This window comes from Sceloporus occidentalis, unplaced genomic scaffold, assembly GCF_023333645.1.
Source record: "Sceloporus occidentalis isolate IW3139 unplaced genomic scaffold, rSceOcc1.0.p SCAF_9, whole genome shotgun sequence".
NCBI classification, from domain to species: domain Eukaryota; kingdom Metazoa; phylum Chordata; class Lepidosauria; order Squamata; family Phrynosomatidae; genus Sceloporus; species Sceloporus occidentalis.
This window is the reverse complement of record NW_028316989.1, coordinates 40,490,045-40,510,834: the sequence shown is the minus strand read 5'-3', so window position 1 is coordinate 40,510,834 and position 20,790 is coordinate 40,490,045. Positions and strand designations below refer to the sequence as shown.

The window sequence follows — 20,790 nt, the reverse complement described above, 5'->3', positions numbered from 1 at the left end:
AAAGAAGTGTTGCACTTCCTTATGAAGTGTATTTCAAATCTGTCTTGTTGATGCCCAACAGAAGATTTTTTTTTAAAGTTCTGTTTTAAATTGTGTAATTGCCTTTGGTGGTGTGAAATTGCATGAAATTGTTGTGCAAGACTCTTAACACTCTAGATAATATCTTGTGTGTGTATCCCGTGCGGCTGAGTTTAGAATGTATGGAATTGCACAAACTATGACTATGTGCTTCACATCAGATTAGGATTTTATTTATTTATTTTGTATTTTCTCCTTCCTGTACTTTAACTTTAGGGAAGAGCTACTGTGTATCCAGTTTGTGTGCCCAATCCCCAGATTTCTGCAGATTGTGTGCAAAAGTCCCTGGTTATCTGTGGCCGTGGCTGAGAAAGACTCTTGTCTGAAACCCTGATGAATTGATGCATATTCATAGAAATATAGTGTTTAGATCAAGGGAAGTAATAGTGCCACTCTATTCTGCTTTGTTCAGGCCTCACCTGGTATATTGTGTCCAGTTCTGGGCAACACAATTCAAAAAGGATGTTGAGAAACTGGAGCATGTCCTGAGGAGGGCTGCCAAAATGGTGAAGGGTCTAGAAACCATGCCTTACAAGGAAAGACTTAGGGAGCTGGGGATCTTTAGCCTGGAGAAGAGATGGTTAAGAGGTGATATGATAGCCCTGTTTAAGTATTTGAAGGGGTGCCATATTGAGGATGGAGCAAGCTTGTTTTCTGCTGTTCCAGAGACTAGGACATGGAACAATGGATGCAAGCTACAGGAAAAGAGAGTCCACCTCAATAGTAAGAGCTGTTTGACAGTGGAACATACTCCATCGGAGAGCGGTGAGGTCTCCTTCTTTGGAGGTTTTTAAACAGAGGCTGGATGGCCATCTGTCAGGGATGCTTTGATTATGAGTTCCTGTATGGCAATGGGTTGGACTGGAAGGCCCCTGTGGTCTCTTCCAACTCTATGATTCTATGATTAGAATAGACTGTTATTATTAAGTGTTTTCAAGTCAACTCCAATTTATGGCAACCATAGTTGTCATTAGGTTTTCTGGGTAAGATTTATTCAGAGGAGGTTTGTCATTGCCTTCTTCTGAGGCTGAGAAAGTATGACTTGCCCAAAATGACTCTGTGGGTTTCCATGGCTGAGCAGGGATTTGAACCCAGTCTCCAGAATCCTAATAAAAACCTAAAACCACTACATCATGCTGGCTTTCTTTCTCAGGATAGACAATGCTGATCCATTTCCACTGAGGTGGGAACTCTATGGTTTTCCAGGGGTTGTGAATGGCAACGCCCATCAGCCTTTGTTTTGAGGGTTCATATGAGCTGAATTCTAACATCACCTGGAGAGTCACAAGTTGCCGAGCTCTGATATACCTACTTGCATGCTCATCCAGAAAACCTGCCACTTGAGGGAGTTGCCTCAATACGTAATGATAGATTAACCCTTACCAGGAAAGTTAACAAATAAACTCGAAGCTGTCCAAGAATTTCCTTTCGAAAATGCAAATGTCCAAACAAGAAAGGCAAAAAGGTTGTCAACTTTCCAAAAAAAGAACTGAAAGCAGACAGTAAGTGAGGCAAAATGGGATTTTGAAGACTGGTTCACTAATGAGAAATGATTCTTGAAATACATCAGGAGCAGCAAAGACTAGGAAGACAGTTGGACCGTTGGATGATAATGGAGTTAAAGGATTGCTAAAGGAAGATAAGGAGATGGTCGAGGAGCAGAATGGATTCTGTCTTCACTGCAGAAGATATAGGGCAGATACCTCGGCCTGAAATGATATTTTCAGGAAGAATTCTAAAGATGTGAGGCAAATAGTGGTTCAAGAGATGACAAGCAATTTACTTACTGATAAATTACAATGACCCACCCGCTGGGTCAGGATGGTATATATCCAAGGGTTCTCCAAGAACTCAGAAGTGGAATTGTTCATCTGCTAACAAAAATATGGAACATGTTCCTAAGACTGACCCCTAAACCAGTGCAATACCAGTTTTTAACAAGGCAACTGAGTAACTACAAGTTAGTTACATTAATGTCTGCTCCTTGTAAATTGTGGGACGGTGTTATTAAAGGGGAAAAATTATCAAACCTATATTGTCCAGTCCTGCTGAAAAAGAATCAACATGGCTTTTACAAAGGCCAGTCTTCTGACAACCCTTTAGTTCTTTGAGAGTGTCAAAGACGGAGTAGTTCTTCCTCAGATGCATCTATTTGAAAGCTCATAATAACCAAACTCACACATGTGTTGATGGGATCTCAGTTGGCAGTGACTGACCAAGAAAGAGATCTTGAGCTTGTGGCAGATAGGTAAATGAAAATATTGATGTTGTAGATTTGAAAAAGAGACAAGTAAAATGATCAGGTACTTGAGCAATGAGGGATGGTTACAATATTTGGGGCTGTTTATCAGAAAGGAAAAGGGATAAATATATGGATACTTGTTTGGTGTATTGTACAGTGAACATGTTTAGGGAAATTTTTCCCTCTTGAAGTTACCTAGTGAAGGATAGATGAAAGGATGGACATTTACATCAGATGCTTTGTGAAAATGTTTTACTCCTAGTTGAAGTGAGGACCATGAACTGAGATGGTCCTAAAGAGTGGTTCAGCAAATTTGCAGTGGGAAAGATGCAGCAACCCTGTGTATCAGATGGGAAGGGGGCATCCTGCTAGCCACATATAGTTCTCCATCTAATTTCTGCCCCCATAAGAGAAACCCTGTCCACACACAGTTTATGCTGCTTTTTAAATGTTCCATTTTCTCTCTCTTCCTCCCACTTTCCAACTTTGTCCTCAGCTTCTGTCAGTTGCTGCCAACTGAGTTCAAAATGCAAAAGTAGTTTACGCTCTTTCAACTCAGCTGGAGGGAGAGGAGAGGACAAGGTGGAATCTTATCCTTCCCCATAGACTCAAGCAAAAGTAAACTGCTGCATGCTCTCCTAGCTTGTATGTTCTTTCTCATTAATGACATTTGCCATCTTAGCAGTTTATCACACTGGGGCTAATTTTGGCATTAAAGAGAGATTGAAGCGCATCTAAAGCATCCCGCAAATAAAGTGAAAATGGCAAGTAATTGTGCGAATGATTATCACATGCAATTTCACAAATAAAGTGATATTGGAAATGCACTGTCGCTGAAATCCCAAAAGTAAAAAAGATGTGTGTTAATGCTTCTTTGTGACCACTTTAATGGTGAGTTTTGTGCGACGTCGTGTGAAATCGTTTCGTGTAATTATGCAATTTTTCCGGGATATTCACGGAATAAACACCCAATCTCCTTCGTGTGATAAACTCCTTGAACACATTGTGATGTTGCTTGACCACACGTGTTTTCATCTGTTTTCATTCAGTTTTCATTTGTAAAATGTTGGATGGTGTGGGTAGCCACATTACTTGTAGTTCCAGACTCCGTTAGTGAAATAGGGAGAAAGGGGAAAAAATGAAGGTTCTGAATTTTCAAAAACACCTCAAGATTTTAAAGTACTCTTAGGAAACATTTTAAATCCAAACAGAAAGGAAAAGATTCCAGAGCTGGGAGGGAGAAAAAAACACACCTTGTCTTGTTTACAGCGTGGCAGGTACCAAACTTGTGGGCAATGTGTTAGCACAAGCTGTAAATCACTTTCCTGTTCCCATCATGTACACAGAGGAAAGAATTTGGCCTTTGGGTGTTATAATGACCTAAATTGCACTCTAGGAAGAATGTCTACCTTAATCTAGAAGCTGATGGGATCCTGATAATGGTCTGTTTTCCATTGCGCCTCCCACAAATCTGCCAATTGTCCTCCTGGTCAAGCCTGACTCTGGGCCTGATCTTCCTCTTTGCTGCCTTTGAACACTGACTACAAAGCTGTTTCTGTTTAAATGTGATTTGGCCAGGCCCAGTGCAAAACTATAATGAATTGTGCCTGCATCAAAGTATCTGTTCCAAGCTGTAACAGAGGTTTCCCAAATGATGAGCTCAATGAGCCAGGAAGGGTCTGGTTCCAAGTGGAGCTGAGAGAGAAAACAGGCAAAAATGTATGTATTTATTTGAGGGCCAGTGGGGTGGGGTGGTTTGTGTGCTGGACTAGGTCTTTGGGATGCTCAAATCCCAGCTTAGCCATGAAAACGTTGTGGGTGACACTGGACAATTCTCACTCTCTCAGCCTAAGAGGTGGGCAATGGCAACTCCCCTCTGAACAAATCTTGCCAAAAAAACACCACATAATAGGTTCACCATTAGTCAGAAACAACATGAAGGCACTCAGCAGCAATAACAACTACCATAATGTGCTTTGTTCATGTATCTAATACTCCTGGCTCTTCACAAAGGACAGTGGACAGGACAACATCCCAAAGTGCTTACAATCTTAAAAAGTCAGTGGAAGGAAATGATAAGGATAAGCAGGGAAAGAGTGTGCAGTCATTTTTAGTGTGGGGCTGATATAGTGGGACTGATCTACCTTACAAGACTCTTGATGGGTGAGGTATGCACATGCAGGCATGGATTTGTGCACAGAGCTGTTACTGTAAGGACACCTGTTTGGAAAAGGCATATCTTCCAACTGTCCCATTTGGCCTGGACAGTCCCCATTAAACCTTTGTCATTCCACTTTTTCAGCTGTGTTAAAATTTATCACTTTCTCTCGCCTCTTCCCACTTCCACCTTTGTTCACAGCTTACTTCACTTGCTGTACAGTGAGGCTTGAACAGACAGGCCAAAATAAAGCTGCTTCGGATCACTTTGGAGGTATGCTGTTTAAATGACACATGCATCCTAAGAAGCCAGAAGCTGCGACAAAGCTGTGCTCCAGTCCTTAGGACTGGAGCGTGGCTTTGTCACAGCTTCCGGCCTCTTAGAATGCATGCGGCATTTAAATAGCATACCTCCAAAGTGACCCGAGGCAGCTTTATTTTGGCTTGTCTGTTCAGGCCCTGTTCAGAGTGCAAAAGTAGATTCTATTCAATTCAGCTGGGAGAGAGGGAGGAGAGGAGGGCTGAAGTCTTTCCTTCCCAGGAGGCTAAGACAAAAACAAACTGCTGCAGCCTGTCTTAGCTTTTCTGTTCTTCCTCATTAATAATTTGCCATTGTGACCATACTCAGATGTTGCTTGGGTACACATCCCAGTTTTCATCTGTGAAATGTTGGAGGGTATGATATAGTAATATTCTAAAAAGTAATTACAGGAAGGCAGGTTGGTACATTAGTAAAAGATGCCAAAGTAGTATAAAACCTTTATTAGAAGCAAGTTATCAGACACCAATCTGTGAGTTACTTTAGAGTCTGTTGTCTTATATGCTACAAGAGTCAAACACTCAGATATATTCTCAATTCCCAAGAATTTATATTATAATAGCAAATATGTATTCTCATGGGTATGGGTATAGAGGGCTCTGAATATTTAAGGAATAGGGGAGAGAGATGTAGTGCATCTTTTCAGTGCCAACTGAAAAACGATTGCAGGCAATTATGTTTTGGGTGCACAAAGTCTCCAAAATCAACAGGAGAACTCTTCTTTGCTGTGAAAGTTAAGGAGGAGGAAGCTCTCATTTTTGCAACCTGAATTCAAAAAAGCTTGCTCAGTACGTTGTCATTTTTAGTTCGTCTCTAGATTTTCTGCCCTGGTTATGTGTTTAGTTTTGAGAGAGAGAGAAATAGAGAGAGTTTTAAAGTAACTAAAAGTAATTGTTTAGATGATTTTTGAGAATAGGGAAAGTAAGTAAGAAATTGCAACTAACATTTGTTTGTAAAAAGTGTACTTCCAAGCTGTGTATGTGTGTGGTTGTGGGTGCATGTGTGACTGTTATCCAAAGATACTGTGGAAGGAGTCCTTGAGGGGAAGATCACTTGCAAATCCCACTCAAAGATTATTTTGTTATAAATTATTCCTTTCCAAAATTCAGGTATTCTCTGATGATTTGAGAGACACAACCGACTGGTCAATACTCCAAGTTCTTAAAACAAAACAAAGGAGTGAAGGTGGTTAGTAAATTAAACATTAGTTTTCAAACTGTCTCAGGAAAAGCAGACATTCCTCCATGTCAATCCTACCAGTCAGTCAGTCAAGCAAGCTTTATAAAATCACTGAGCTGAAGGGGTGCTTTTAAGTCATCAAGTTTTACCCTCTGCTTTATGGAGGATATCCAGGGCTAGAGCACCTCAAAAATGCATCCCATGGAAATATCATCACTGCTGCATCACTGATCTCTATAACCTGTATCCCTTCTCTTTGCAGCTTCTGTGTTTTTAACTGCTTTTGATTCAGTTGTGTTTTGAAATTATGTTTTTAGTGTTTGTATCCGTACCGTTTTTCCCACACTGTTGTTAATTTTGTCTCTGATTGTGAGCCTCTGTGAGTCCCATATTTAGGCAAAAAGTGGGAAATAAATAGTTGGGCTACTATTCTGGGTGGAATCTCTATTCAGATCTTAAGGGGAAAGGTGGATAAAATGCACTCTCAAGCCCCCTTTTCTGCCACAAGTTCCACCTAAGTCCCCAAAGACCCCTGAGTGAAAAGCCAGACATAAAATACCTCCCCAAACATAATCTGGAATTCAAAGATATAGTTGTGTTAGTCTGTAGAATCAGTATGTTGAGAGATCTTGTGGCACCTTTGAGACTAATCAAAGAAAGAAGTTGGCAGCATGAGCTTTCGTAGACTTAAGTCTATGGAGTTTATCACACGGGGGAAATCCTGTGCAGAAATGACAGTTTACATAAGGGGGAAATCCACAAAAGCGGGTTGATTTTCACACAATGTTATTGTTAAAGTGGTGTTAACCTGAACGGAAAGTAGATGAAAAGTAGACAAAAGCTGCTCCTTTTTACTTTTGGCAAACACCCAAAGTAAAAAACAGTGGCTTTTGTCTACTTTTCATTTGGATTAACACCAGTTTAACAACGATGTGTGTGAATATCAACCTGCTTTTGCGGATTTTTTTCCAGATTTTAAATCCTGTTTTTGCATGGGATTTCCCCCATTTGATAAAGTTCATGCTTCCAACTTTTTCTTTAGTTAGTCTCAAAGGTGCTATATAATCTAGAATGGCATTATTCATCAAAACATTCCTCAACCTCCAAAACATATTTAAAACACTGAAAACCATCTGATAATCCAAAGAGAGAGAGAGAGAGAGATCCCTTTGATATTGCATTTTTGGTCTATTTGCAGCTGAACATTTATTAGTGTAGCCTGTTTTAGGGGTAAAAACTGGCTCACAGCTGCCCATCCTTGAGGTGAAGTAATAGTGAATTTCAATGGGTCTTCTGAAGACGTCGTGGAACTCACTGTATATCCTCAGGCAAACCAGCAGAATCTTTTGTAGTAAACGGGATACACAAGCAAGATAAACAAGTTGTGTAGAAAAGAATCCTTGAACAGAGATCCAGGTGCCTTAAAGTGACAGCTGAAAAATGAACTGGGTATATCTGAAATATTTTATCACACTGCATATCAAAACAAAAGAAGGTATTCCTGGCAGTTGATGGACAGGGAATATATATCTCTCTATATATATATATCGATGAAATAAATACAGTAAAAGCATATTTACCATAACACCAGCTTGTGTCTAAATGTATCTGCTCTTACAACTACTTTCCAACTCCTCCTTGCAATATTCACTTAGATGTTGTTAAGTGTCCCTTTATGGACTCTCCTTTATTTATGGAATTCTGAACTAACTATCTTATATGGCTGAACTCAGTTCAGTCTGTGGAATCTGCAGCATCTCATGGTGTGCGGTGAAGTAATATAATTGAACCCCAGTTATATTTGACATCTTATGAAGTCAGAGAGGCCTTGGCTCAATGCAACAGGCTTTTTGGCTCCCACTTAAATGAGCCTTATAAAGTAAATTTATGGCTTTTTGTAGCTCTATTAGAACATGCCAGCTGCTATGCTAACCTTCTACCTACATTAAAGCAAAGTTATTCCCATAGCTTGATTTTCAGTGTGCAATTGACATGCATTCTGTAACTTCACAGGCAGCTTGTAGCTTTTTTCTCATGATTTTGTGTGCCTTCAAGTCACCTGTTGATTTGGAATCATTAGAATCTTGGGCGGGATACAAAGCACCATATAGTACGTATAGGATACGTACTAGGGTTAGGAAGGGGCGGTGCTTCCGCACCCCCCTAACCCTAGTACGTATCCTATACGTACAAGATGGCGGCGCCCCTTCTACATGGGCACTGCCATCTTTACGTACTGGACGCATAGCGTCCAGACGTGTCGCGGCGCCTATGACGTCGCGAGTCCGCGCCAGGCGCCTCGCGACGTCATAGAGGCGCTGCAAAAAGAAGCTCCGAAATGGAGCTTCTTTTTTTGCTCCGCGCGGGAGCCGCGCGGTTTGGCTGCTGCAGCTCCCACGCGGAGCAAACGGCGGCGGCGGGGAAGCGCCGCAAAGCGGCGGTTTGTATCCTGCCATAGAGTTGGAAGAGAACTCAAGAACGCTCCAGTCCAACCTTCTGCCATGCAGGAACTCACAATCCAAGCATCCCCGACAGATGGCCATCCAGCCTCTGTTTAAAGACCTCCAAAGAAGGTCTCCAAAGACTCCACCATCCTCCAAGGAAGTGTGTTCCACTGTTGAACAGCTCTTACAGTCAGGAAGTTCCTCTTAACATTAAGGTAGTAATCTCTTTTCCTGTAGCTTCCATTCATTGCTCCACGTTCTAGTCTTTTCCTGTAGCTTCCATTCATTGCTCCATGTTCTAGTCTCTAGAGCAGCAGAAAACAAGCTTGCTCCATCCTCAGTGTGACACTCCTTCAAATACATAAACAGGGCTACCATATCACCTCTTAACCATTGCTTCTCCAGGCTAAAAATACCCGGCTGCCTATGTCTCTCCTCATAGGGCATGGTTTCCAGACCCTTTCACCATTTTAGTCACCCTCCTCTGGAGATGTTCCAGCTTCTCAACATCCTTTTTGAATTATGGTGCCCAGAACTGGACACAATATTCCAGGTGAGGTCTGACCAAAGCAGAGTAGAGTGGCACTATTACTTCCCTTAATGTAAACAAAAATCCATCAGTGATACCTTTATTGGCCAACCGAAATCACAATATACTTGTTGCATGCTTTTTGAAGCTCCATGGGCTTCTTCATCAAGCAAGATGTTACAAACCAAACATGAGAGAGAAAAACAATTGGAGATGTTAGTCAGATGCCTGAATGTTGTTTCGGTCCTTAGTAAAGATACTACAGATTTCTTAATGTTTTCATGTGTTTCTTGATCTTCCAGGCTATCCAGTGCACTCTGGTGAACTGTAGCTGTCAGTGCTTTAAACCAGGGAAAATAAACCAGCGACAATGTGATCAGTGTCGGCATGGATGGGTAGCACATGGTAATAAACCACAATTTCTTGGAAACTTTCTCTAACCACAAACTGGTCGTGCAGCACAAAGTCACTAAATCGATGTCTAAATACAGCTTTCAGTTTATTAACAATTTGTTCAATGCAGCTTCAAATGAGTACAAAATGCCAGATACCCTTCTGTCCAAGTCTTCTTCAATGCAGAATTTGTACTGTACTTCATTTCACAATTCAATAAGTTCAGACCAGAGTCTATGAAATGTATGTTACAAATGAATACAAATAAGAATTTAGGATCTTTTGGGATAGGGGAGGACACCTTGAAGATGGAAAATGACTTGGGGAAGACCCTGGTGACATGTGACAGAACTCCAACTGAGTTCCTATTAAGCAGTTTTTAATTAAGATTAAGTTCTTATTAAGGAAAAGCATATTTGAGAGAGGTGATCTGGATTTCTTGGGGCAGAGGGTGCTTTGCTTAACTGTTTGTTCATGCTTCATCCATGCTCTTCGGCATTTCAGATAAAAGCCAGAATAAGTACCCTCTGCTCCCAAGCAATTCAAATCATGTCTCTCAAATATACTTTTTCTTAGTACATTATCAGAGTTCTGTTGTGTATCATCAGGGCCTTTGCTGTTAGGTTCCTGTGGCCAAAACAGACCATTTCCCACATGTCCAAGTATGTCCAGTTTGATCACCAAAACAAGGTGTTTTGTTTTGTTTTTTAATCTTCCTGCCTATACTTTGGCTAAGTATATGAACTGTTCTGGCACTTTGAAAGCTGCCTTATATGACATTTATTTTATTGTTATTTATTTATAATATGTATTAGTTATTCTGTTTGTCCACCAAGGCCCCCCCAATTTATTGTGTGTATTTTACAATATTTTTAAAAGCAAATTAAAACAATTGAAAATGCCAAATTTAGAAACCAAAGGCCAGATAGAATAATACAGTTTTGAATACCCAGTGGAAACTCAACATGGTTGGAGACAGCCTGGTTCCTTAGGAGGGTATTCCACATCTGAGGTATCTGCATCTCAGGATGATTGAACACACAGTGCTCTGTTGAAGCTCTCAGATTCTGGCAATCTCAGGCCATGGGTAGACACTCCTTCACCTATCATGGTCTCAGGCTGCAGCATTTGTCCATCTAACCCAATGTGATCTGTCTTAGCAGGAGGATCAAGTAGAGAATTGTCTTGCCCAGCCCCTGCCTGATGTTATGGGGGAGGTTAGGGACTGAACCTGAGACTTTTGGCCTACCAAACACATGCTCTACCACTGTTCTCTGGTCCCTTTTGCAGAGTGTTATGGAGAGTGTTATTGTGGTTATAGTGCACCATGAAGCACCATCACCACCACCACCACTCCAAGCAATAATTCCATATCATTTCCAGATCCCATAGTCAATCTGGTAATGGACTAATGAATGAAATTGCAAATCAGACCTAAGATTTCCTATTGTGTGTTTGTCAGTGGACAGTTTCTCAGAAAGTTAGGTGCAACTAAGTTCCATACCAGTCAATGGGGCTCAAGTTTCATACTGGTCTAGGTAGGTTTAGTATTTATATTTCTTTTTGGGTTTATATTTGAGTTTATGTAACTATCATCTGGATGCTATTGGATGTTTCCAACTAGAAGAGACCCAGTGATTCGTTTGTGTGTGTCAACATGTAGGTAAATGCCATTGAGTGAATGGGTTGACTCTAGTTGGGACTGGCAATATGATTCATGTCTATTTAATGTATAACCCTTGTTTGACAGACCTATAGAGAAAGAAAATCACTGGTATGGGAGCAGCTCTTAATGCTGCTCTCTGTTTAAAAACCAACTGCTTAGTATATGATATAATCAAAAGTATTCCCTAATACCTCATCTGAGGAAGTAGACTGTAGGCTAGAAAAACTCACGCTGCCAACTTCTTTATTTCAGTTAGTCTCAAAGGTGCTACAAGATCTCCCTATATACCTCAGTGGTTTTCATCTTCACTTTTCTTAATGTGTCATATCTAACAATGTACAAGTTTGTCACTCACATTTTGTTTTCATTTTCTTTTTAGCTTTAAGTAAACTAAGGACCCCTCATCTCTATTCGACAAGCCAAGTGGAAATAGTCCAGTCTAATGTGGTCTTTGATATCAGCAGCCTCATGCTGTATGGAACACAAGCAGTTCCAGTCCGTCTCAAAATCCTCTTAGATCGTCTTTTCAGTGTCCTGAAGCAAGAAGAGGTAATATACATCCTCCATGCTCTGGACTGGACACTTCAAGACTACATTCGTGGATATGTCTTACAGGTAAGTTCTTCATCTGTCACATTATACCTAGTTCAGGTCTGTGGTTACTTCTAGTAAGGAGGCTGTAACAAGGTGGTACCATGTAATCTTGGTGGCCTCTGTGCCTCACATTAGCCCTTGGACTCATTTCACATTAGCTACATGCTTTCCTATTGGTTCATCAGGTATCTCAGAGGGAAAGCAGGGGACGAATAACTAGCAGGTGGGCCAAAGCCAAATGGTATCCTTTAGGGAAAACAGTGATGCTCATAACTTCCATGAGAGTTGTGTAGTGAATCCATTCCAGGTTTTAGACAGGATCATCACTAGAGGGTGCGCTGGGTGCAGGATGCACCAGGTGACACACCCTAAGGGGGTGACACCACTACTCTCCAAACATCTGCCTTTTATTATTTATTTGTGTTTGTTTGTTTATTTATACTCCACCCTCCAGCCCTAAATGGACTGTGGTATTCAACTGTGTTCCTCTAAAATGCTGGAGCTCAGCGGAGGAGATGGTGTGAGTGGGGCAAGGCTCAGTGGGAGGAGCAAGGAGAGGCCCCAGATTTTTAAAAATTAATTTTAATTATAAATTTTCTTTGAAAACATCACATCTTACCAAATGGTCACTTTAATCACATGAAACTATGTGCATCTAGGTTGAGGTAGTACATGTTGAGGCTGTCATACTATGGCCACATCATGAGAAGGCATGACTCAATAAAAAAAGACAATAATGCTAGGAAAGGTAGAGGGATGCAGAAAGGGAGGAAGACTGCATGATAGATGGATGGACTCTATTAGGAGGTCGCAGGTATGAATTTGCAGGACCTGAGCAGATCAGTGGAGGATAGGGAGTTTTGGAGATGTCTCTTCCACAGGGTCGCCATGAGTTGGGATCAACTCAAAGGCACTTAACAACAACAACTACCTAGCTAGCTAATCTCAACCAGACTGATGACATTTCTTGTGGGGGGGACTTGAAGTAACAACAATTACTAAGTTGAGGAAGTGCAAGTTAAGGCTATCGTACTATGGCCACATCATGAGAAGGCATGACTCATGAGAAAAGTGGATAATGCTAGAAAAAGTGGAATGATATAGAAAGAGAGGAAGACCAGATGCTAGATGGATGTTAGGCAGGTCATGGATATAATTGGAAAGATTTAGAGAACTTTGGTTTCCCAAGCAGTTGGAATCTTTGCAGTCAATCCCATAGCAGGCCAGGCATATGTAGCAAAGACTTGTTGTGTATGTGTGTGTGTTTGCCTTCAAGTCACCTATTATGGCAACCTCATGCATTTTATAGGGTTTTCTTAGGCAAAGAGAATACACAGAGGTAGGTTAATTACTCTGAAATATAGCCTACAGTACCTGCTACTCATTGGTGGTCTCCCATCCAGGACTAAACAGGGCTGACCCTGTTTAGCTTCCAAAATCAGGCAGGATCTGGAACCTACAAACTTAATACCGTATATAGATATGCAGAATATATTTATCTGTTGGAGTGATGTCATTTTGAACTTTGCCAGAATCAAGGGCAGAAGTTAGCTACCCTGCCTCTCAGCCGGTGCTCTCCTTTTAATGTAAAGCAACATTATGATTTACGTTATGACACAAATAAATATTTAATGGCACTTGATAATTTTGCTTTTTAATGTTAGGATTAAAAAAATATGGACTCAATTACCTTGGACCTCTTTTGCATGAAAAATTGATGATGATACATTCTTCATCATCTTATAAAAGTCTTGCATGCCCAGTGAAAACTCTCAGTAGGCCATCAAATACATGTTCTGTGATAAAATATTTATTGTAGTTATTGGGAAAAGTTCGGTATGACCGGAGTTTGAAAGAACTCCAACACTCTAGTGTAATTACAGCTGTGCTCTGTGAACACTGGTGAAGGATCGATGCAGGTTCATTTGTTCTCTGATCTTAGTAGCTTGGAAGATTATTAAACTTGCAGTGAAAGAATACTTGACTTAAATGAGGAGCTAAATCTTCTGATTGTCCCAACTCTTCACGTCGTACTTACATGTGCTGCATATTTTAATTTGTGTGGGGCAATTGCAAAATACTTTCCACTCCTCTGTTAGTGGTCTGTTAAAAGGAACTAAAAATGATAGGCTGACTGAAAGAGACAAGTAATATATCGTAAGATTGCCCACTCAACTGTAGCGATGGTGTGTAGATTTGTCTACATAAACACCACAGGTCTCTCACAAAGCTGCCTGCTGTAGGGACCCAAATTGGATGTCACTAAGACAGAATGAGATTTTCCTCCTCTCCCACTGGATAATTCAGAGAAATATAAGTATGTCTCACAAAGCATAATTAAAATGTGGCATTTGCTCTGCCAGGATGTAATGATGGCCACCAACTTGGACCTGGGATTAGAAACATTCATGATGGGGAAAATATTGGTGTCAGCTAGTCATGATAGTTATGTAGCAGCTCTGTTATCATAATACAGTACAGCTGACCGTCCACATATACAGCTTTGGTGTTTGCAGATCTGATTAATATGTTTTCTAGTATGAATGTCAGAAATTGACCATAAAGTCACGCTGGAAGACCTAGAGATTCCTAAAGAAAATACTTCTCTAGCCATTTGTAGATCCACCAGCGTGATTCTGTGGTCAGCTTCCAATGAATGTTGACCATAAGCAGGGACGTAGCCGGGGGGGGGGGTTCTTGGGGTCCGGACCCCCCCTTCCATTAGAAAAATGAATGGTGTGTGCTGCTGCGCTGCCACACCCAAGCCCCATTATAATGGTGGCACTTAGTCTGGACCCCCCCTTCCTAAAATCCTAGCTACATCCCTGCCATAAGTTCCACTGGAGGACCTAGAGATTCCTAGAGAGGTGTTCTTTCAAATTTTAAAAAAAGTATTTTTGTTTGTTTGTGGTTTTTCCACTTTCACAGGAGTCCTGCTCCTCAAATCCCAGCAAATGTGGAAGGTCCAGTATATGTCACTTTATTCCAACTGCTTAGAAATTGTGGGCAGGATGGTTCCCACACTGTAGAGCAGAGGTGGGGAGTATCATGTGGCCCTTCAAATATTAGTGGACTGCAACTCCCATCATATCTCGCCAGCAGAGCCGATGGTCAGGAATAATGGAGTTTCAGTTCAACAACATCTGTAAGGTGTAAAGTTTCATTTTAGACCATGAACAGGGCTGAGAAGTACATTTGCAGAATATAAGTGTGGCTTTGTGGCTCTCAAGTGTTTAGCAACAGTTTAGCTTCCTTCTGGCCATTGCCTTATTTTTTATGCTGGAACCAAGAGCCTTTGGGTAAGGTTAATGTACATCGCTATATGCCACTAACAGAGTAGCAGCCTCACAGTGTCACATAGCTGGTGTGAAAGAGGATGCCTAGAAGCAGCTCTGGTGCAAGTTAAATATAAGTCATTAAGCAGTGGTTCTTAAGTCTGGATCGGCAGATTTTGTTGGACTTCAGTTCCAAGAAACTCTGAATATTAGCCATGCAGATTGGGGTTTTGGGGAGTGAAGTTCAACAATTTCTGAGGAAGTTGAAAGACATTCCATTAAAGTGTACATGTCAGTTAGATGTCTGTGTCACTCTTCTAAGTTGCTCTTGGTTTTTGTCTTTGAAAGGATGCTTCTGGAAAGGTCCTGGATCACTGGAGCATCATGACCAGTGAAGAGGAGTTGGCTACTTTGCAACAGTTTCTACGTTTTGGTGAAACAAAGTCCATCGTAGAGCTAATGGTGATTCAAGAGAAAGAGGGGCAATCTGTCATCATCCCTACAACATCAGCTAATATGGATATAAGGGCATTCATTGAAAGCTGCAATCAGAGGAATGCAAACCTCTCCGCCTCTTTAGACAAAATTAACCCTGTGAACGTTCATCACTTTGAGAATGTTGTACACAACATGGCTTTCATGCTGCCTTTTCAGTTTTTTAGTCCTGTACCTCCACCCCTGATAGGTTCACCCCCTGAAAGGCTCCTGATCGAACAAGCTCAGGAAAATAACAATGAACTGAAACAAGATGTCCATACCCAGTTTTCAGAAAACACCTTCTTAATGTCCAATTCTTCATTTCAATCTGAAAAGGAAAAGGCTGCAACTAGCCCAGATATCACTTTGAAGCCAGAGCAGGATGTTTCCCCAAGGGACTTGAACTCCCCAAATGAAGACACAAAGCTTGAAGAGGGCCAGGTGTCCTCGGAAAGTAAAATTAAATCTGTTGAGAAAAATGGGACTGGAACAAGGAAAGGACGTGTTTTTTGCACTGCGTGTGAAAAGACATTTTATGACAAAGGAACTCTCAAGATCCACTATAATGCTGTCCACCTGAAAATTAAACATAAGTGCACCATTGAAGGCTGCAACATGGTATTCAGCTCCCTACGGAGCCGAAATCGCCACAGTGCCAATCCCAATCCAAGGCTTCACATGCCCATGAACCGAAACAATCGTGACAAAGATTTGAGGAATGGGTTGACCATCACTGAACTAGAAGAAAACAAAAGGACAGATTTTACTGACAGATCCATTCCCAGCTATGGAAGTTCTTGTACTGAATCAAAAGTGCAACCAAGTTTTCATGGCGCTGGACAAAATGGTATTCTCTTTCCAAACCTGAAGACAGTACAACCAGTTCTTCCCTTCTATCGCAGTCCAGTCACTCCAGCTGAGCTTGCAAACACACCAGGTACCCTTCCCTCTCTCCCTCTGGTTTCCTCCTCAATACCTGAACCACTGGTTTCTAATGAATCGCCTTTTGATGTGCTGCCTAAGAAAAAATCCCGCAAGTCTAGCATGCCCATCAAGATAGAGAAAGGAGCTGTTGAAACCACAAGAGCAACAAATGAAGTTGCCAGCTCAGAAGATGACATGCCTCCACAGGTGGTAAGTGAAGGGCAAGTCGAGATGCACAAATCTAGGACAGAACATCATATGAACCACTCAGTAGAAAAGCAGCCCCATTCAGTTATATCATGGAAATCCCTCTCTGAGGTCGGAGAACCGAAATCTTTTAAATCTTTGGAGTCAAATAACCTGGGCATCAAAGTGGATGAATTGCATTATTCTGAGAAAAAGGATAAGCCAGAACTAAGCAAATTATTACAAACAGTTTCTACTGAAAATGTATATGAAGATTCAAACCAGCAAAGCGATGGCATCAAAGCACCCACTGAACCTGATGATTACATTAAGGGGCAGTTGAATTACAGGATTCCTGTGAATGACTTCTCTGAATTGCAGCACCACTTGCTGAGTAGGGCTGGGTTCGGTGCACTCTCCAGCCGGCATGTGGCCATTCCTGGTTCTGAAGCTTTTAAAGATATGGATCATGTGAGTCAGCATGCACTGGAGCTTCCAAAGGGAGAAAGCCGCTTTCACTGTGACATCTGTAAGAAGACCTTTAAAAACCCTTACAGTGTGAAAATGCATTTCAAAAACGTACACCTAAAAGAAATGCATATTTGCACAGTTCAGGGTTGTAATGCTGCTTTTCCTTCTCGTCGAAGTCGAGACAGGTAAGAAAAAGATTGTGTATATTGTATATAAAAACCCACCCAAATGTACATTGGAGCCTAATTTTAAACTGATATTTGATTTGAAAATTATCATTGTGGTTTCTTCTGTATATCGTCATCTGGTATGTTCCATGCCTTAGTGGAACACAGCAATAATGGAAATCCGTTGAATAAGACCTTAGTTTTCACCTCAACTAGAAGGCATTCAGTGAAGCTTTGATAATCCCATTTCCCTGAGACTGTGTTGGCTGAAAAAGAAAAGGATATTATTTCCCCCCTCCCTCCATACACAGACAACATGCATCTGCATTTAATATGTATTTAAGTGTATCTCATATTTTTCAAGCAAACCCTGGAGTTCTTTCATACTGCATAACTATGGTGGTAAGATTCCACTTTAAGTGCCATGAATTCCTCTGAAGGAATCCTGGGGCTTGTAGTTTGGTGAGCCACTAGAGGAAACAGTTCTAAATGCCTTTCCTTAAACAACAACAACTTCTTCTTCTTCTGGCCTCTACTTCACATGGATTCCAAATGTTTCTATAATTGTCTGAGATCTTTGAGATTTTATAAATATAAGAAAATGTCTGGCTTCTATAAAAATGATTCTGTATTGTTTTGCAGAAATGGGGTGGGAAAAGATCACTAGGGGGTTGTGTGCACATCCAGAAGGCTCGGCTCCCCCCTAGATTAGACTACACAGGCCAAAACCTCTGGGGCAGGATCTGGCCTATCCAATACAAATAGGGAGGATTCAGCCTGGTCCTGCTGTAAATAACCCCTGGTGTTGTGCAGAGTTTCTAAAAGAACCTGTGCCTCAAAACCGGGCTATGCAGACAGCCACAGCTGCCACCACCGGTGCTCTTTACTTTGCTGGTAGCTGATCCAACTTAGAAGCCACCCCCAGTTACCACGCCTGATATGGAAATGGAGGATCTGGCTGCATGGGTTCCATGTCAGACTCAGTGATTGGGGGACTTCTCAGTCAGATTGATGGCTGACAAGGTATGCAGTGGTGCACCAGTCCATGGGGAGGCATGTATGAACACCAGCCTGTGCCTGTGCCAACCCAGGGACCAACCTGAAAGAGCACCAGGGCAAGGAAGGCAGGGCTCAATCTGTGCTTTCCTGGTCCCTCTGCTCAGGCCTTTAGGCAGCATCCGCACTGCAAAAATAGTCCAATTAACTGCTGTGGTTCAGTGCTATGGAATTCTGGGGACTGTAGTTTGTTGTGGCACCAGAGCTCTCTGACAGGGAAGGCTAAATGTCTCTCACAAAGCTACTATTCTCAGAATTCCATAGCATTGATCCATGACTGTTAAAAGTGGCATCAAACTGGATTGATTCTCCAGTTTGGGTGCAGTCATCATAGCGAGAGTACAAACTTCAAAACCCCTTTACTCTAACTTATCCCACTGGACATACTCTTGAGTAAGTGGTTTGAGTTTTGTAATCTTAACCTTTTAACTCCCCAATCCACAAAGGGAGGAAAATAGTTTTAGATTGCTACAAAAGAACTATATATTGGTTTGGTTTGGTTTTAAAGAAACTAATTGGATAATATAAAATTTGCTGTCTTGTTATCCTTGTGTAATTAATAAAGGACACATCCAGACTTATTAAAAGTTTTTATTAATTAAACCAAAGTCCCAGTTTTTGTTCCTCTTCTTTCCAATTTTATTTTGTAGATCCATAAACATTATGTTTATCCCAGAACACTTTCTGTCTGCTTCTGGTATAATTAGAACTTTTTATACCAGTATAAAATTGAATAAATATACTAATATAAAACTGGAAAAAACAGGGACAAAATCTGCAACTTTTCAATCAGTCTGAATATGTCCCTAATAACTTCATTAATGGCTTAATGAGGAAGAAATGTGGATGCTGAATTTCTAACTTAACCACTGTTATGAAAAAAATTAATTCAGCTAAGTTGCCCCTTTTCATTGACAAGTTTCCAACTTAATACATAAATTAATTTATTTTGATTTGTTCTTTCTTATCACCAGAAATAAGACAGATGACGTTAAGTTGAGCTTACTCCTCTAGCAAATGTGTTTAAGACTGTAGCCATAGTGAAATTTCATACCTCATTTTGGCATTACTTGTATTCCTAGTTAGAGGAATATATAGATTTTCAGTAATAAATGCATATGTATTTTGTGTCCGTTCAATCCAGCCTCTGACCCTTGTCCAACCCCCAAGGCCATTTTTACAGCTCCTCATAGTCCCTCTGCCTCCAAAAGATTTGGAGCCCAAAAATGCAAGCTCTCTCAACATCTCACAAATGAGAACTGGGACATGTGCAAGAGTAAGGGTTTATGCACCGCCATTTACAATTCATCTTCTTCTCAGTTGACAACAGCATTGACTTTACACAATATTCCTATCCTTTTTCTTATTTCTCTAGACACAGCTCTAATCTAAACCTTCACCATAAGCTTTTAACCAAAGATCCCTTGGAAATCAAGAAGAACCATTTCAGTGAAACATATCTCTTGAAGGACATTGCAAAAGAAGCTATCCCAGATGACTCATTGAAAAGAGACCTTGGACAGCAGACATCTGTCATTTTTAAAGGAATGAGCAGAACTGGCAGCCTGGTCTTCCCAATGAGCAAGATTGGAGAACCTTCTCCCAAGAGCTATGGTTATGATCCAATAAATGATGGAGCTGTTTTGGATTTAAGCACTACATCAAGTGTCAAGTCAGAGAGCAGTGCTCATTCTTCTTGGGATTCAGACGGAGGTGATGACAATGATCCTGGAGCTTTGGAGGACAGTGCTGAAAGCTGTGAAAGTACATGTTTAATGCCAAATGAAGAACTCTACCAAGACTATTCTCTGATGGACAACTCAGATCCAAGCTTCTCAAATCTACCTTCCAGTTTGCCAATTACCTGTGACATATGCCAAAAAAGCTACAGTAACAAAGGAACTTTCAGGGCCCATTACAAAACTGTGCATCTCCGTCAGCTCCATAAATGCAAAGTCCCAGGTTGCAACACAATGTTTTCTTCTGTTCGCAGCAGAAACCGACACAGTCAAAATCCCAATTTACACAAGAGCTGGATCAGGTCAACACACAATCTACAATAATATCTCACAGTTCTTTAGCCTAACCAGGGGACCTTCTTTAGTCAAGCATTTCAGCCTTTTCTTTCAAAAAACTAAGAAACAAAAACGGCATTCTAGTAAGATCTCTCTTCTTTGCTGGGCCTACTGGAAAAACAAGGCAAGATTTTGCTTCTGTGTACACACAAGCTATGATTTTTCACTGATTAAAAATGTGCACCATTTAGTAAAATAATAATAATAATAGAATGGCTTTTACACCTAGACATAGATGCGAAGGATGCAATAATGTTGAAATGAGGACAAGATGATGTTAAAAGCTCAAGATGCTCTTCATGTTTTCCAGTATGAGATGCAGTGAAAATATTATTCCAATCTTTTGTTTACATGTTGCATGGGAGGAGATTATATAGTTGTACCCATTTGTTGAACCAGGGGACTTAGACATGGACCTTTCACTTTTGAGACCCTAGAAAGAGTAAACTTCCATCCAAAAATGGCATTCCTGTGACATGTTTTCACCCTTTCTCTCTGTAATATGCAGTAAAACTTAACCACATGTCCTGATGTCCTCAGGTGGTATTTTGTTCCATA

General features: G+C 40.9%; 1 protein-coding gene across 1 annotated transcript; it reads left to right on the top strand.

The window, feature by feature from the left end:
• The first annotated feature begins 419 nt into the window (after nt 1-419).
• Nucleotides 420-20,220, top strand: BNC1 (basonuclin zinc finger protein 1). The gene is made up of 5 exons (XM_089538308.1): nt 420-458; nt 9,251-9,353; nt 11,387-11,622; nt 15,225-17,119; nt 19,533-20,220. Exons 1-5 carry the CDS (start codon nt 420-422, stop codon nt 20,218-20,220), a joined length of 2,961 nt encoding a protein of 986 aa, XP_089394434.1.
• The last annotated feature ends 570 nt before the right edge of the window (nt 20,221-20,790 follow it).

What these genes read in the sequence shown, in the direction of transcription:
- BNC1 (XM_089538308.1), top strand. Translation starts at nt 420, where the DNA reads ATGCATATTCATAGAAATATAGTGTTTAGATCAAGGGAA. An exon ending in TTCGTGGATATGTCTTACAG is followed by an intron (nt 11,623 to 15,224) that starts GTAAGTTCTTCA and finishes TGTCTTTGAAAG; the next exon opens with GATGCTTCTGGAAAGGTCCT. An exon ending in TCTCGTCGAAGTCGAGACAG is followed by an intron (nt 17,120 to 19,532) that starts GTAAGAAAAAGA and finishes TTATTTCTCTAG; the next exon opens with ACACAGCTCTAATCTAAACC.